General features: G+C 44.4%; 1 protein-coding gene across 1 annotated transcript in view; it reads left to right on the top strand.

Annotated features, from left to right (window-relative positions):
* Positions 1–16,559, top strand: part of CHN1 (chimerin 1) — a 322,397-nt gene that overhangs the window by 254,753 nt on the left and 51,085 nt on the right. Inside the window, exon 9 of the mRNA XM_029605826.1 lies at positions 14,308–14,481. Within this exon, the coding sequence (XP_029461686.1) occupies positions 14,308–14,481 (174 nt within the window). The remainder of the gene's footprint in view (positions 1–14,307; positions 14,482–16,559) is intronic.

The following is a 16,559-nucleotide window of genomic DNA, read 5'->3' as shown; positions in this document are numbered from 1 at the left end:
GTACAGAAAAGCAGAAAAAAACTGCTTTTCTGTACACCCTCCGACTTAATACCATAGCGATATTAGGTCGGAGGCCCCAAAAATTAAAAAAAAAACAAAAACCTGCCCGCGGCCCAGAAAACAGACGCTCAATTTTGCCGGCGTCCATTTTCCAAACCCGTGGCTGTCAGCGGGTTCGTCAACCGACACCGGTAAAATTAAGCATCTGCTTTCAAACCCGCTGACAGCCGCCACTTCTGCCAATAAGGAGGCGCTGGGGACGCTCTAGTGTCCCTAGCGCCTCCTTATTAGCATGGGCCCTCATTTGCATAGTGAATCGTGCGCCCAGGAGAGTGGCCTTGGGCGCGCATCGGGAGAGTGGGCGCTCGCCTCGGAGCGCCGGCTCTCCCACGTACTTTACTGCATCAGCCTGAAAGGGGGGGGGGTGAGAGAGATTTAAAGGGCCAGATTTATATGGGCAAAAACCAATTTTATCTGCATACATTTTTTTTATATTGACCTCAGAGCTATCTAAGGTTCAGGAAACTCCTGAAGACTTTGTTGTTTCAGCAGCAAACTGGAACTCATGCAATATGATAACTATATTTTTAGATGCCTATAGTTAGTGCTCCTGATTTCCTGAGGCAGATTTTTCAAAATTCTGGCAATTCTATGGTAGATTTGCATAATTTTGCATATATGTGTGTGTTAAAAATGTAACTATTTTTTACTTTAGAAAAGTCATTTTCTAACATTTCGGTGTCCTGTTGATGTATTTGGTTCCTTTTTTTTAGTGGGAAAGAGATCTTAGTAATGGTGCTGGGAAGGGAAGAGGGTGATAGAGAAAAGGGGAAGGGAATATAGGGGATGGAAAGAAAGAGGGGATCTCAGTGAAGGAATTTCAAATAGGAGGAGTAGAGGGATAGAAGAAGAAGAAGGGGATAAAGGTAAAGGAGGAGAGGAGGTTAGGGGTTGGATCAAGAAGCAGAGGAAAAGGGAATGAGTGGTTGAGAGATAAGGAGGATTAAGAAGGGGGAGGAGAAAGAGGGGATCCTGGATTGGGAAAAGGGATCCAGGATCAGAAGAGGGAGGCATGATTTACTTGCAGCCCTTCTCTCAAAACTGATCCCTTCTTTCACACTCCTCCATTTACCTCATTCATAGCCCCTCCGAGCCCTGCACCCCTTCTCTGATCCCTTCACTCACATTCCACAGCCTATCTGATTCCCTCATTTCCAGCTGTTCTAATTCCCTCAGACATAACCCCCATTCTGATTTATTCACTGATTCTACACATCACTCTCTTGCCCGTTCATTCCCTCATTGACTCTCCCCCTGCATTCCAATGTCCTCATTGCCCCCACCATCCATCCCCTCACTCTTGCCGCTCATTCACTTTCCCTCCACTACCAACTCTCCCTCTGATCCACTCATTCACTCTTACCACCCATCCCCTCACTCTTCATTTTCCCTTCCATCCCGATTTGTGTGCAGCACAATGGTGCTTCAAGCTGCTTCCTTCTGCTTTGCTTCCCAGGGCTGCTGTCACGGTTTGAACAGCGTAGGACACCATAGCGCTGTATGGTTCAAAGTGTGATGCTCAGGGCCAGAATCAGGGAGGGAGAACATGGCTTAAGGTGCTGCACGGCAATTCCAGATTCACATTGGAAGAAGGGAGCACGGTAGCGGGAGAGAGATATGAGCATCGCCACTATCGCCGCTGCTCCTTCCTACAGCCACTGTTGATGCTCTAGCTCCAATCTCCCATGGCAATTCCATGAGAAATGGTGAATTCCATGGGAAGGGCTGGATTTTTAAGTTCTAGTCGTAGAATCACAGGAGATATTTATAAAATATTTTAAGATTTGTTTTTGGGGTTTTTTCTTTTGGGGTTGGGTGTTTAGTGTTGCTGTATAGTTTTTTTGTGTTTATTGTGTCTTTGAGGGTAGCACTTTTTTATGGGTTTACTAATTACTGTATATTGTTATGCTGTTTTTTATGATTTACAGTTGTGATCATAAGTTTACATACCCCTGGCAGAATCTGTAAGATGAATAGCATTTTAACAAAACATGAGTGACCAGACAAAACATTCTGAAATTTTTAATGTATTGAAAATTAAACTATTATGCATCAGAGAATAATACAATCATTAAACAAACCATAGCAATAAAGGAAATATAAAATGGCTAGGGGTGACATTTGTTTAGGAGGCCTACCCCTGGGCCATCCTGAGAGCCCAGGACTGCTTCTCAGAATGGACTCCTGTGAGGATGGTGATGGCATGGGTGCAGGTTCTGGCAAATGCTGAATAAGTTGTATGATGGCTGTAAAATTAGTGATGGAGATTGAGACAGTGGTTAAGCCCTCTATAAGGGCTGCTGTTTGCGTGGCCTGGGTTTGGGAAACCTGAGCCCTCCTCAAGTAGACCATCTTTGCCTATTCATGGTGAAGTTGCAGCCCATGCATCCTCTCAGTGCAGTCTAGTGTGGCCTGCACTATTAGATCCACAGCTGGTGCTGCAGGTAGTGGGGTTGGTGGGGCCAGTGCTAGCGATTGTGCTGCCCCGTGCAAAGAATTTCTGTGCTGCCCCCCTTCAGGGCTGATGTGAGGGCTCAGCCACCCTAGGGCAAGCCATTGTGCTAAGTGTCCTTTCCTGCCCCCCCCCCCCCCCCGGCTGTCTTTCTCTCGTAGGCCTTCCTGATTAGGGGGAGAGCGGAAGTTGTGTGCGTACACAGATGCAAACAGAGACGGGCCTCTTTGATGGCTGTCGGCGGCTTGTACCTCTCTCCTTCTTTGTCTACCGGCGGCTCCACGACCTCTCCTGCTATTGCCAGCTTGCTGCCTCCCCTGGGTGTGCCACCCCATGCAAATGCACGGTATGCACACCCAGTCATGCTAGGCGTGCTGAGGTGCTGTCTGTGGCTCCAGTGTTGGCATCACAGGGCTCATTGGATGAGCTGACTGGCTGTCTTGTACATCCTGCTGGTCATGTGGTGTGGGAGTCAAGTAGCGACTGGACTGCTTCCTCCCAAGGAAGGGCAATTCCCTACTTAAAGCCGGAAAGGTTTAGGCTGGCGTCAAAGGGTAGAGGGCAACCCAAGGGTTGAAGTAGCAGCTGCTGCTGCTGCTCCTCCTCTTCCTCACTCCACTGAGTCTCTGTATCCAATTGAAATGGGCCATTGAGACTTGGGACTGTGGTGCTGGTACCTGGGGCTTCACGGCTAGGACTGGGGTTTACTGGGCAAGAGTTGTGGAACAAAGAAGATATAAGTATTAAGCTAAGAAGTACACTTGTACTATTTTGCAAAAGATGTGCACTTTGCATCACTCAATGTGAACATCCTATGCAAAAAGTGTGTAGACATCTGTAGCAGACTTGACATTTACAGGTGATGTAATTTACTGGCCTTGGCTCATGTCGTGTCCATGGCCTCGTCCATTCTCTCAAACACGTCCAGTCCCAGCCGTTCAATCAGCCATTCCTCCATCAGTGTCAGGACGATTGGGCAAGGGGCATCTCCTCCTGTCTGGGGCATGTATTTGTTCCTGCTTGTCACCTTATTCTTTAATTGCGCCTTCATATCCCAGTAGCGATGGGTCACCAGGCTCTCCAGTCCTCTTGATGCTGTTGTATCGTGATATGGCCTATGCCAGTGGTTCTCAACCGGTCTGTCGCGACACACGCAGGTGTTGCCACACTTCCCGGTCCCCTGCTGACCCAACTGCTCCCCCTACCCAAGCAAAATAGGTCCTCCACCCGGGCTTAAAAGGCTGAAAGCCCGGGTGGAAAGCGACAGGAGAACTGGAGTCAGCAGCACCGGCCTGCGCTCTTCTTCCTGCCCCCCCCCCCCCCGCGGCCCGGAAGAGGAAGTGGTGAGCAGCAGGTGCGTGCGCGGGAAGAAGAGACCTTGCTAGTGCGCTCGGCATCGGCCCGAAGAAAAGAAGAGAGGCGCGCTCTGAAGAATGAGCAGCGCGGCTCAGAGAAAAACGAAGAATGTTGTCAACCCCCGTGGCCGATGGGACTCCTTGCTCCACGAGGGCTGAAAATGAAGTAGATTGCTGCTGCCTTTAGGGTTAGAAGTGGAGAAGGCTGCTGCTGCCGCTAGTTCGGGGGAGGGGGGAAAGTGAGTGAATGAGCAAGCATGTGTGTTTGAGTGTGTGTGTGTGTGAGTGAGTGAGATAGCATGTATGTGAATGATTGAGAGCTTGTATATGTGAAAGAGTATGTGTGTGATTGAGAGCTGGTTTGGGTGAGGGAGCATGTGAATATGTGATTGACAGCATGTGTGAAAGTGAGAGAAAGACAGCATGTGTGTCTGTGTGTGATTGAGAGCTGGTTTAGGTGAGAGAGCATGTGAGTATGTGATTGAGAGCCTGTGTGTAAATGATAGAAAGAGAGATCATGTGTGTCTGTATGTGACTGAGAGCTGGTTTAGGTGAGGGAGCATGTGAGTATGTGATTGAGAGCATGTGTGAAAGTGAGAGAAAAAGAGTGCATATTTGTATGCATGTGATTGAGAGTCTGTGTGTGAGAGAAAATGACAGCATGTGTGTGTGTGATTGAAAGCCTGTGTATGTAAGCCTGAAAAGATAGTCAGCATGTGTGTAAATGTGTAATTAAGAGCCTATATAAGTGGGAGAGAAAAAGCATGTGTATATGTGAGTGATTGAGAGCCAGTGTGAGAGAGAGAGAGAGAGGAGAAAGTTGCAAGAAAACCATCCCTCCTCCTGCTAATTCAAAACAATCTCAGGGCACCTGGATATCAAACGTTCCCAGGTATGCAGAGCAAAACATTTTTTGTATCCTTATTATTTTTCATTACTGGGTCTTTGTGTCTGCTAGTTTGAAATATTTTATTGGTATCTAGAAATGTTTGATATGAGTTTTTAATGATTGGATATTCCATTCATCCACTGTTTTGAAATAATCTGTTCTTTTTGTTAGTATGCTTTTACTGCTACCGATTTTATATTTCTTGATTTGTTTTATAAGGATGGGTGATGTTTCTTTTTTTCCTTTGTTGCACTGCACACAGAAACTCTGGCTTGTTGCGGTTTCCAATTCAGTTTTTGTCTGCATGCTTCAAGTTATGCGTTTTGGTCTCTTTATTCTTTGTTACGTGAGGGTCAGCACATGTGATTCAGGTGAGGTTCTCTGCTGGCATGTAGTTTCTGTGTAAGGCTCTATAGCACCCTGACGTTTTCCTAATAGGAGATGTATTGTCTTAAGGCCTGGTGTAATATTTTCAGTGTTGCCTTTTCTTAGGTAAGGTGGTTACTGTTAAGTGTTGGAAATTGGTGCTGTTTTGGTGTGGGATGTTTACCGTTTATGCAATTTCTGTTCTCATACAGTATGTATCTTTTCCTTGTGTCATTCTTAACAATAAAAATAATACTGGACCTTTATTTTTTATTTCCGCCGTAAATTGTAATGAGCAGTGTGTCAAATTCCAGAGTCGTGGTCTGTCAGGTGTGTCACGATGGGAAAAAGGTTGAGAACCACTGGCCTATGCAATGCTCGACTATATCTGGCCCTTGGAAGCCCTGGAGGACGTCGAAGCCCAGTTGCAGAACAGCAGGTGGTAATTCTGAAGGACGCCAGCGATGAGCTGCTTGTTGTCCTCCATGTTGAACTTGTAGGCGCGTAGACACGACCGAGCTGCAACCTGGCTGCTGGAGGATCGGGTTACCATTTCTGCTTCAGGCGAGGTGCCACTATCCTCACTCTTGCTCCCACTCCGCACTCCCCCCCCCCCCTCCTTCCCCCCTGCACCTGCCTTTCAGCCCCTCACCTCTGCCTTCTCTGTCTAGCCCTACTCTGTCCTCCTGCCACACTCACCTGCCTACCCCTTCCCCCTCCTGCCTCCTCCTATCCCCTTCTCTCCTCCTACTGTCCCTATTCCTCCTTCTCCATCCTCCTCTCCTCATACCTTTCCTCTCCTCTCTCCCCGCGCCTTCCATTGGAGTATGGAAGGCGTGGGGAGAGAGGACCTTTATCTTGCTCATCACCACTTCTCTCTCTTCACCACTTATCTCTTCACCACTTATCTCCTTACCACTCTCTCTTCACCACTTATCTCTTTACCACTCCTCTCCTCAGCACACCTCTCCACACTATTCCCTGCCTCCACACAAAAGGACAAACAAGAGAAGGGTGACCTAAATGATAAAAGGAATGGAACAACTCCCCTATGAGGAAAGACTAAAGAGGTTAGGACTTTTGAGCTTGGAGAAGAGTCGGCTGAGGAGGGGATATGATAGAAGTGTTTAAAATCATGAGAGGTCTAGAATGTGAATCGGTTATTTACTCTTTTGGTTAATAGACTAGGGGGCACTCCATGAAATTAGAATATGGCACATTTAAAACTAATCTGAGAATGTTATTTTTCACTCAATACACAATTAAATTCTGGAATTTGTTGCCAGAGGATGTGTTTAGTGCAGTTAGTGTAGCTGTGTTTAAAAAAGGATTGGATAAGTTCTTGGAGGAGAAGTCCATTACCTGCTATTAAGTTCACTTAGAGAATAGCCACTGCCATTAGCAATGGTAACATGGAATAGACTTAGTTTTTGGGTACTTGCCAGGTTCTTATAGCCTGGATTGGCCACTGTTGGAAACAGGATGCTGGGCTTGATGGACCCTTGGTCTGACCCAGTATGGCATTTTCTTATGTTCTTATGTTCTTATTTGTGCGCACTACCTGGCACGCACAAATGTACACCCGATTTTATAACATGCGCGCGCTGCCGTGCGCATGTTATAAAATCTGGGGTCGGCGCGCGCAAGGTGCACATGTGAGCCCTAGGGGAGGCCCGATGGCTTTCCCCGATGGCTTTCCCCGTTACCTCCAAGGCCGCTCCGAAATTGGAGCGGCCTTGGAGGGAACTTTTTTTTGTTCCCCCCCACCTTTCCCGTCCCCTATATAACCCACCCCCCAGCCCTACCTAAATCCCCCCCTGCCTCTGGCAGGCGTAACTTGTGCACGCCGGCTGTCTGCCGGTGCGGCAGGCCCCGACACAGGCCGCTGTGTCGGGGCACTCGGCCACACCCCCAGACCGCGGTCACGCCCCGGACCCGCCCCTGGACCGCATCCCCACCCACGCCTCACCCATTTTTGCAAGCCCCGGGACATACGCGCGTCCCGGGGCTTGCACGCGCTGCTGAGCCTATGCAAAATAGGCTAGACGCGCAGGGAAGGGGGTTTTAAGGGTTACATGCGTAACTCTTTTAAAATCCGCCCCATAGGTTAGAAAATACTCTTCATGCACATATGTCTGCAGCTTTACACACATCTGAAAAAGAGAGAGAGAGAGATTCTTTATGTCTCAGCCTGACTCTCAATATATGGACCATTGTAAGGGGGGATGTTACACACACATTCAGAGGTATTCTATGTAAAATTGACATCATTAAAGAATTTTGCAGTGTACAAATCAACTCCTCTTGTTAGAATTTTCATCTCTCATAAGGTCTAAAATTCTTTAATGGATGTCAATTTTACTATGAATACCTCTGAATGTGTCTGTAAAACACTCCCCCAACCCACCTCCCGAAACCCCAAGTCAAAGTGCCCCCTTACAATGCTCCATATATTGAGTGACAGGCTGAGCCTTATAAAGAGGCTCTCCCCCTCCCCCCCCCCACTGGACTCGTACGCCTACTGAGGAGCTGTAGCAAAGTTACACGTGTAATGTACACGTGCTGGCTGAGGAAAATTAGGGGTTACATGCGTCAGTGCTAGCCCTGCCCCCTTTCCGCCTGCTTTTTCTGGGTGCGCATACATTAATGTACACGCGCCCTTCCTGGCTATTTAAAATTCATATAGCTCCCACATGGTGGACTTACGTGCGTATGTGGCCATTTTTGTGCGCACAAGGCTTTTAAAATCTGCCTCTACAAGCTTATATGTGAGTGCATGAGCAACCCAACATGCAGAAAAGGGGGCAGAATTAGGAAGTGTCAGGAGTGCTAAGGGGTGGGGCCAACATTTACACGCTTAAATCCAGGTTTTAAATCCCACACCCACAGTGCGTCGGTTCATTACCCGCGCTTATTTACTTCTGCTGTTCATGAAAAGAAAACTCATTTTAAGCCTAGAACGACCGGGTGAGGGGTGTGGGTAAATTGGGGGGAGTGCAGGCTGAAGAGCCAGAGGGGTTTGGTTGACCTAGAAATAGACTGGGCAAACTGGTGGACTAATAGGTCAAACTGGCTATTTCCTTCATGTGCGCAAGTTTTAAAATCCTCTTTGATGCGGGTGTTAAAGCCAACAGATTCCTAAGGAAGATACGCGAATAACGTTTGCTTGTGTAACTGCTTAAAATTAGGAGCACACAAACGTGCATTACGTTTATTTTAAATCATATGTACACAATAGCATAGATTTAAAATTCCATTGTATGTGCACTTGCGCACTCATAGGCACATATATGTGGGTGCATACACACATATTTTAAAGCTACCATCACAAGGGGTAATTTTCAAAAGTATTTACACCTGCAAATATAACTACAATTGTAGCAATTTTCAAAAGCCATTTTTCCTTGTAAAGTGCAGTTACGTGAGTAAATCCTTTGGACAATTCAATTGCGTATTGTAGCAACTTACGAGTAAAGTGCATATACATGGGTAAAACCCAATTTTAAGCATGTAAATGATTTTCAAAATGAGCAGGTATAAATATATTTGATTCAGCTACCAAATCTAAATGAGCAGGTCTGTTATAAAATGCCAACTTACACACATGGGTAGATTTTAAAAGGAGCGCGCGTGATTCCTGGTGCGCGGACATGGATGCGCCGATTTTATAACATGCTCACGCTGGCATGTCTAAGTTTAGGCATTCTATCCTACTGAATTTTCAAAAGGGCCAAATTAAGAGCCTAATTCCCAAAGTTAGGCACTTAAAGCCCTTCAAAATTGACTGCTGTGTTACAGAGTTATTATGAGCAAATTGCAATATCAAGAATAGAAATCAGTTCCAAGAAATATGGTTTGACGCACTGAGACAGATCAATTTGCCAGTGGACATATCTAATGAAATGGGATGGCTTCTGTCCAAGAAAAGCAAACCAAGAATGGAACTGTGAATAATATGGAGGTGCTTATTATTCCCAAAGGAGAACGTGAGTCCCAGTCTAAAAATTTCTACTAATTTATTCTACATCGGATGAATAAAAACAAGTTTAAGATAAAGACTTCCATCATCCTGTTTATCTGTAAGCATAGCCCAGCATTTTATGTACTTCCCACTCTCCCTGATGGAGTATGTCTGATAAAACTCACATTCCAAGACAAATACAGAGTGATGAGGAGCTTCTCCAAAACTTGTTTTTAATGGTTTGATGTAGAATAAGATTAGGATAGGATGTAGGTTTTTAAATTTAAAACTGTATGCTTACCTTTTAGGAATAAGGAAACATCTTGTTGCATCTTGATTGAATTGACAGTTAAGCCTGAGTGTTTTAGTCATGGAATTATGTGGCGTATTGTTACAGTAGCTCTTACTAAGTGCTGTAAGTGAACTGGAATTGGACAAGGTTTGAGGTACTTTTGGAACTGTTTGTGAGGCTGTGAATAAACAAAGCATAGGAGGGCAGGATAAGAGATACTGGAATTGGGAACAAAGTGCATCTTAAGAAGCAGAAAGCACAAATGGGGTTTATAAGTGAAATGAAAGGCAAAGCAAGTATTTTATGGAGCTTTTACTGAATACAAGACTGCAAGGGCAACCAATAAAGAGTAGAAAGGAGTATTATATTATGGGAAGAATTAGGAAAAGCAGAAAGAAGATGGGCAGCAGTATTTAGGGTAAATTGGGATGCAATACCTTAAGAATGATGTGAGTTAGACTTTTTATTTAGATTGTGGAATATTTCCTGTTGGTGACAGTCTTAAAACATGTGTGCCATAGGTGGTGTTTTTGAAAATGCTTTGTGATTATCCTTCACTGATATTCTCTCTTCTGCATTGATATATATATATATATATATATATATACAAGCCGTAAAGCCCGTTAAAACGGGCTACATCCCTCTGTCTCTCACCTCCCCCTCATTCTCTCTCCCCTCACTCTTCACCACCCCCCTCCCCCACCCACTCCTCTCCACCCTCCCTCTCCTCTCACTCAGTCCCCCCTCTCCCTCACTCCCACTCACTCAGTCCCCCTTTCCCTCCCTCCCACTCAGTCCCTCCCTTCACCCACCTCCATTTCCTCCCGGCGCCGTAAGCGCGACTTCCCGCAACCCTCACCCGGCTCCATTAACTCCTCCCGAGATCTGCCGGCAGATCTGGGGAGGAGAAGTAGCGGCACCGCGCGCGCGCGGCGCCGCTGCTTCTCCTGCCGGCAGATCTCGGGGGGGGGGGGGGGCGCGGGAATGACACCCCCCCCCCGAGATCTGCCGGCAGATCTGGGGAGGAGAAGCAGCGGCACCGCGCGCGCGCGGCGCCGCTGCTTCTCCTCCCGCTCCTGCGGCCCCACCGCCATTTTTTTTCTGACCGACGTCCTTGCCCGCACATGCGCAGTAGAGCTGCACTCTACTGCGCATTTGCGGGCCGTCGGTCACAGGCCATTTATAAGGTAGATGCTGTCTACCTGGGCTCATGAGAAACAAATATTACATCTCAGGAAACTGTAATAAAAATTTCATATGGTAATAAGCTCCCTAATGCACTATTAAATTACATTTCAGATATATCATCAGAGAGTGTGTGGAGGGGGCTTTCTTTTCTTCAAGTATTTTCCTTTTTCCTTGAAAGAGAAGAAGGAAAAGGAAAGCTTGGGAAGTGATTTTAGATGGGTCAGCTTTTTAAAATGAGAATTAGGTAAGGTACAAGTCACATGCAGTTATGTTGGCTTTCAGAGACTCCCTGCTAGGTAAAGGTTATTAAGCCAATAGCATGACATTTAATTGGTTCTAAAGAAAAGTAATATAGCTTCCATCTTTCTCACAAACACAATTTTTATGTATTTTTATAGACCCAGACAGTCCTATTTGATTGTTTTGCTGATCTGTCATGGGTATTTATAGTTGAGTGCAGACATGCTAATTATAAAGCAGAAATTTTAAAATGTAGTTCTACTCCAAAGTAACTAAAAGCCTTTTTCCTTATTCAATAGTAAAAGAAATTACATTTCCCCATCACTTTCCACACTGGCTGTCTCTTATTTTAAAACTGATGAAGATATAAAAGTAGAATTCAATAAGTAAACACAGTGAAGTTGATATTCAGAGCCACTTAACTGGTTAAGTTCAGACTTAGCGAAAACGGGGGGCGGGGCGGGCCTGCGAAAGCCGGCAGCCATCACACCACCGCGGTGTTATCGCTGCCGGCTTTCGCACCCAATAGCGCCACCGTGAAAGGTGGTGCTATTGGACACACTACTGGTGACGATAACGTGGCTTATCTTATCACCGCCAGCGAAGACATCGCGGAGTCCGCCCCGACTCCTCCCCTCGCTGCCCCTACTCCGCCCCTAGCAAGCTATTGCACGCGAAAAGGGACTTTTCGCATGCGATAAGCTTTACAAAATGACCCCCTTAGTCGGCTAGGTGGAGCCATTTCAGTATTTGGGCATGGCATGTAGCTGCCACATAGCCGGTTAAACTGTTTATCCAGCTAAATAGTTAGCCACCTAAATGAAGGGTGGAGCACTGGCATTCCAGGGCAGAGCTACTTATCCAGCTAACTTAGCCAGCCAACATTTAGCCGTATAAGTCTAGAATAGCTGTTTGGCTGTCCTATGTTCAGCCACATAAACTTACAGCCAAGCATATTCAGTGGCACAGCAATAAATATCTCAGACAGGTTAACTGGATAGCAGCTGAATATTGGCCTCATGAGGTGGTGAATTCTTCTATACCTAAAAGAAACATTTGTAGTCTACTCTCTGTACTTGTTATTTCCCAAAATAAAAAATGAATAGTGTGGTGAGTCTTTTGATTGTTTCAGAGATCATGTGTGAGTACGGACGCAAGATTCTTCTGGAACCTGGTTACTGAATAAACTTTATGGAATTGATGTTTATGACACCTTGGGTATAATTTTCAAAACAATTTACACACTTGAAACTCGGGTTTTCTGCATGTAAATGGGCTTTTGAAAACTGAACATAAGATATGCCATACTGGGTCAGACCAAGAGTCCATCAAACTCGGCATCCGGTTTCCATCAGTGACCAGTCCAAATCACAAGTACCTGGCAAGTACCCAAACATTAAATAGATCTCAAACTACTATTCCGTATTGATTATAGCAGGTTATGGATTTTTCCTCTAGGAACTTATTCAAACTTTTTTTAAACCCAGTTACACTAACTGCCATAACCACATCCTCTGGCAAAGAATTCTAGAGCTTAACTATGCGCCGAGTGAAAAATAAATTTCTTTAGTTTGTTTTAAATGAGCTACTTGCTAATTTCATGGAGTGCCCCCTAGCCCTTCAGTTATCTGAGAGAGTAAATAACCGATTTACATTAACTTATTTATTTTATTTATTTATTTAACGCTTTTCTATACCGATCTTCATGGTTGGAAGACCATATCAGACCGGTTTACATCGAACAGGGTAATAGTAACAATAGTAACAAAAAAAACCAGTAAAAATAGTAAATAATAGTAAAAAACCGGAAGAATAAAGTTACATTTAACAAGGTTGGTAAACTTGGAGCTGTATATTGTTGGAAGGAAAAAGGCATAGGAACGCAGTAAACCAGAAGTGTAAACAATATGATAAAGGGTCTTATTAAGTGTTGGAGGGGGTATAGTGATTCATAGTTCAAGATTCATAGTACAAGACTATAGTACAAGTTGATGTTCGGTCTAGTGTGTATCCAGGGGATCTGAGAAGGCTTGGCGGAAAAGCCATGTCTTCAGCTTTTTCCTGAATGTTAGGAGGCAGGGTTCCAGCCTAAGGTCTGGAGGTATGTTATTCCAGGCAGCTGGGCCTGCTGTAGAGAAGGATCGTTCTTTGGTCGAGATGAGGCGTGTTGCTTTGGAAGGCGGTGCTTGTAGGGTTCCTTTGTATAGTTCTCTTGTTGGTCGATTGGAGGTATGGAGTTTGAGAGGGTATTCCAGGTCCAGATGAAGGTGATTATAAATTGATTTGTGGATTATGGTGAGCGATTTGTGGAGGATTCTGAAGTTCACTGGAAGCCAATGTAAGTTACGGAGTATGGGTGAGATGTGTTCTCCACGTTTGGTGTTGGTTAGGAGTCTTGCCGCGGTATTCTGTATCAACTGTAGTGGCTTGGTGGAGGAGTTGGGTAGACCCAACTTGTTCAAGTCCTTTCATGATTTTGTAGATCTCTGTTATATCTCCCTCAGTGGTCTCTTCTCTAAACTGAACAGCCCCAACCTCTTTAGCCTTTCCTCATAGGGCAGCTGTTCCATGCCCCTTATTTTGGTCACCCTTCTCTGCACTTTCTCCAGTGCAACTATATCTTTTTTGAGATGTGGCAACCAGAATTGCACACAGTATTCAAGATGTGGTCTCACCATGGACGATACAGAGACATTATGACATCCACCATTTTATTTTCCATTCCCTTCATAACAATTCCTAACATTGTTTGTGTTTTTGGCCGCCATAGCACACTGAGTCGACGATTTCAATTTTTATCCATTTTGACACCTAGATCTCTTTCCTGGGTGGTAACGCCTAAGATAGAACCTAACACTGTGTAACTACAGCAAGGGTTATTTTTCCCTATATGCATCACTTTGCACTTGTCCAAGTTAAATTTCATCTGCCATTTGGAAGCCCAATATTCCTGTCTCATAAGGTCCTCTGCAATTTATCACAATCCGCTTGAGATTTAACTACTCTGCATAATTTTGTATCCGGCGAATCTGATCATTCATTGTACCTCTTTCCAGATCATTTATAAATATATTAAAAAGCACTGGTCCAAGTACAGATTCCTGACACACCCCACTGTGAAAACAGACCATTTAATCCTATGATATATGCTTTTATGTGTGTAAATCCTTTTGGAAATGACCCCCCTTGAGCCTTATTCAGAAAGATCTTTTTTCTATTCTTTCTGTACTCAATAAAAATCATTGATAAGCTTGGTAGAAGGGGTTTTTGCAGTTGCACTACAGCTATAAACAGATAGCAGCCATTGCAATGTGGCAGACCATAACCCTAAAATATTCACATTTTGATTAAAAAGGCTAAAGGAAACAACAATTAGGTTAAAATCTGTATCGGCTAACTAAAGAGATGACAAAATTTAACCCAGAATGGGAAAAAAGCTTTAAGGAATCGGGCTCTTAACGTTTCCATTTGATAATGAACTTGTATTTACATTTCTCTTCTCAGATTGTGGTTTGAATGTTCACAAACAATGTTCCAAGATGGTTCCAAATGACTGCAAGCCAGATTTGAAACATGTCAAAAAAGTGTACAGCTGTGACCTTACAACGCTGGTGAAAGCACATAACACTAAAAGACCAATGGTAGTAGACATGTGCATAAAGGAAATAGAATCTAGAGGTAAGAGAGAGTTTATTAATAATTGATTTAATGGTTTTCTTTGTAAACCAATGCTGGAAAATCTGGTATTTTAGGGGTTTCATGTCCAATTACAGTCATATTGTTTATTCAAAATAAAAACATTTAAATATAAAATCCATAGGGAGATATTAATGATGTTGACTTGTCAAATTGTAATTAATGTAGAAATGATACAGTGTGTGTTATGATTCACATTATTCGCTACAGAAGCTTTTTCAGTTTGCATGTACTGAAGTTATACTCTGGTCGATTTTCAAAGGCTTGCACGCACCAAAACTGGGAGATACACGCTTGACTCGGACCCATGCGCATAAAACGTTTCTCAGCAAAAGGGGAGGGGGTGTGGACTGGGCAGAGCATGGGTGGACATGGGCGGGCCGGGTCTATAGCATGATTCCAGTGTGTGCCAGGGTCCCCTACTGTGTAACTTTACTCCTGCAATGGACGGCGTGTAAGTCATGTAACAAGAAAAACACTAGTTAGCTGGGTTTAAGGGTCGGGGTGAAAGGGAGGCAAGTTAGCCAGGGGGTTTAGGAAGTCCTCTACTTTACTGGGGCGAACTGGGAAAAAGGCCTATTGCATCGCTGCGCGTACCTACGTGCTTGAGATGGCATTTGCGCGCACATGCACGTCAATATAAAATCTTGCATGCATGTACATGCGGATAGCGAATTTTATAACACCTATGCATATATACGCATATATGCACATATGTTATAAAATCAGCATGTCCATTTGTGTGCTGGCAAACGTGCACACCTGTGCGCAGGCACGCGGGTCTTAAATTTTACTAAATAAAATTGGCTATCCGCACGTATACGTGCACATTATAAAATCGGCTAGCCGCGCATACATGCACGCACGATTTTATATTGACGTGCGCGAATGCCATCTCAAGCGCTTAAGTGGAGGGAATTTTAGTAGGTATGCATGGCGATGAAATAGGCCTTTTTCCCAGTTTGCTCCAGTAAAGTAGAGGACTTCCTAAACCCCCTAACTAACTTGCCTCCCTTTCACCCTATTATCCCCAACCCTTAAAACTCCGCTAACTAGCGGGTTTTGTTTTTTTTTGTTACATGACTTACATGCTGTCCACAGCAGAAGTAAAGTTACGCGGTAAGTGACCCAAGAGTGCCTGGTTTGCTTAAATACTTAGCACTGGATTCATGCTAAAGATCTGGCCAGCTATGTCCCACCCAAGCTCCACCAAGACCATGCCCATACCCCTCCGCTTTTGGTGAGAAACGTTTTTATGCGCGTACCGGAAGATACGAGCATACATACGCTGGTTTTTAAATCTGCGCAGCGTGCATGGATCTGCGTCATGCACATCTTTCCTGGTTTTGGCGTGCAAAAGCCTTTGAAAAATCGACCAGTATTTGTCGTGCTTTAATTTTTTCATGATAGGAGTGATAGCTTTAAATGAAGAGTCAGTAGTAAAGAGTTCCAGTAACCATATTGTTTATTGAGAAAAGTGAGGGTTTTTTTTCGATAGGTTGTGATTTTGTTGGACCAAAGTAAGAGAATCCAAAGATGTTGCAGTGCATGAGCTTTTAAGACCACAATGTTTCCTTCTTCAGATCAAAAGTCCATTAATTCTGCACTAGGTATATTTCAAAAGTTAATTTGTTGAGTGGCATGTAGGGTTCATCCTGCAGAAAACTGGCTCTTGTGTTTTTCTATGTACAAAATTCTTAGCTCTGTCAAGGTTCACAAACAGCATGACACATGCTCTGGTCCCAGTCTAAAGATCTGAGACCTGTTTACCTCCTCACCGCAAAAGAGATATAAAATATATATATTGTTGTCTGGATTACACAGACCAAAATAAAAAGTGATAATAAACTACCAGCTGCTTTTTTTTCTCGTAATTATCTATTGGGTCAGTGTAAATATGTGTCATGTATGTCCTACTTAACCTACATGGATACATTCGGCATTAGTAAACATTTGGCTAACTATAGCAGAACTGAGGGTTTGAAAAGTGTTGCAACCGTCGCTTCCCGGCGGCTTCACTCCGCCTACCTTTCCTTTTTTGCTACTCCTCCTGCTCTTCA

This window comes from Rhinatrema bivittatum, chromosome 6, assembly GCF_901001135.1.
Source record: "Rhinatrema bivittatum chromosome 6, aRhiBiv1.1, whole genome shotgun sequence".
NCBI lineage: Eukaryota > Metazoa > Chordata > Amphibia > Gymnophiona > Rhinatrematidae > Rhinatrema > Rhinatrema bivittatum.
The sequence above is the reverse complement of the archived record's forward strand: the minus strand, read 5'-3'. Positions and strand labels throughout refer to the sequence as shown.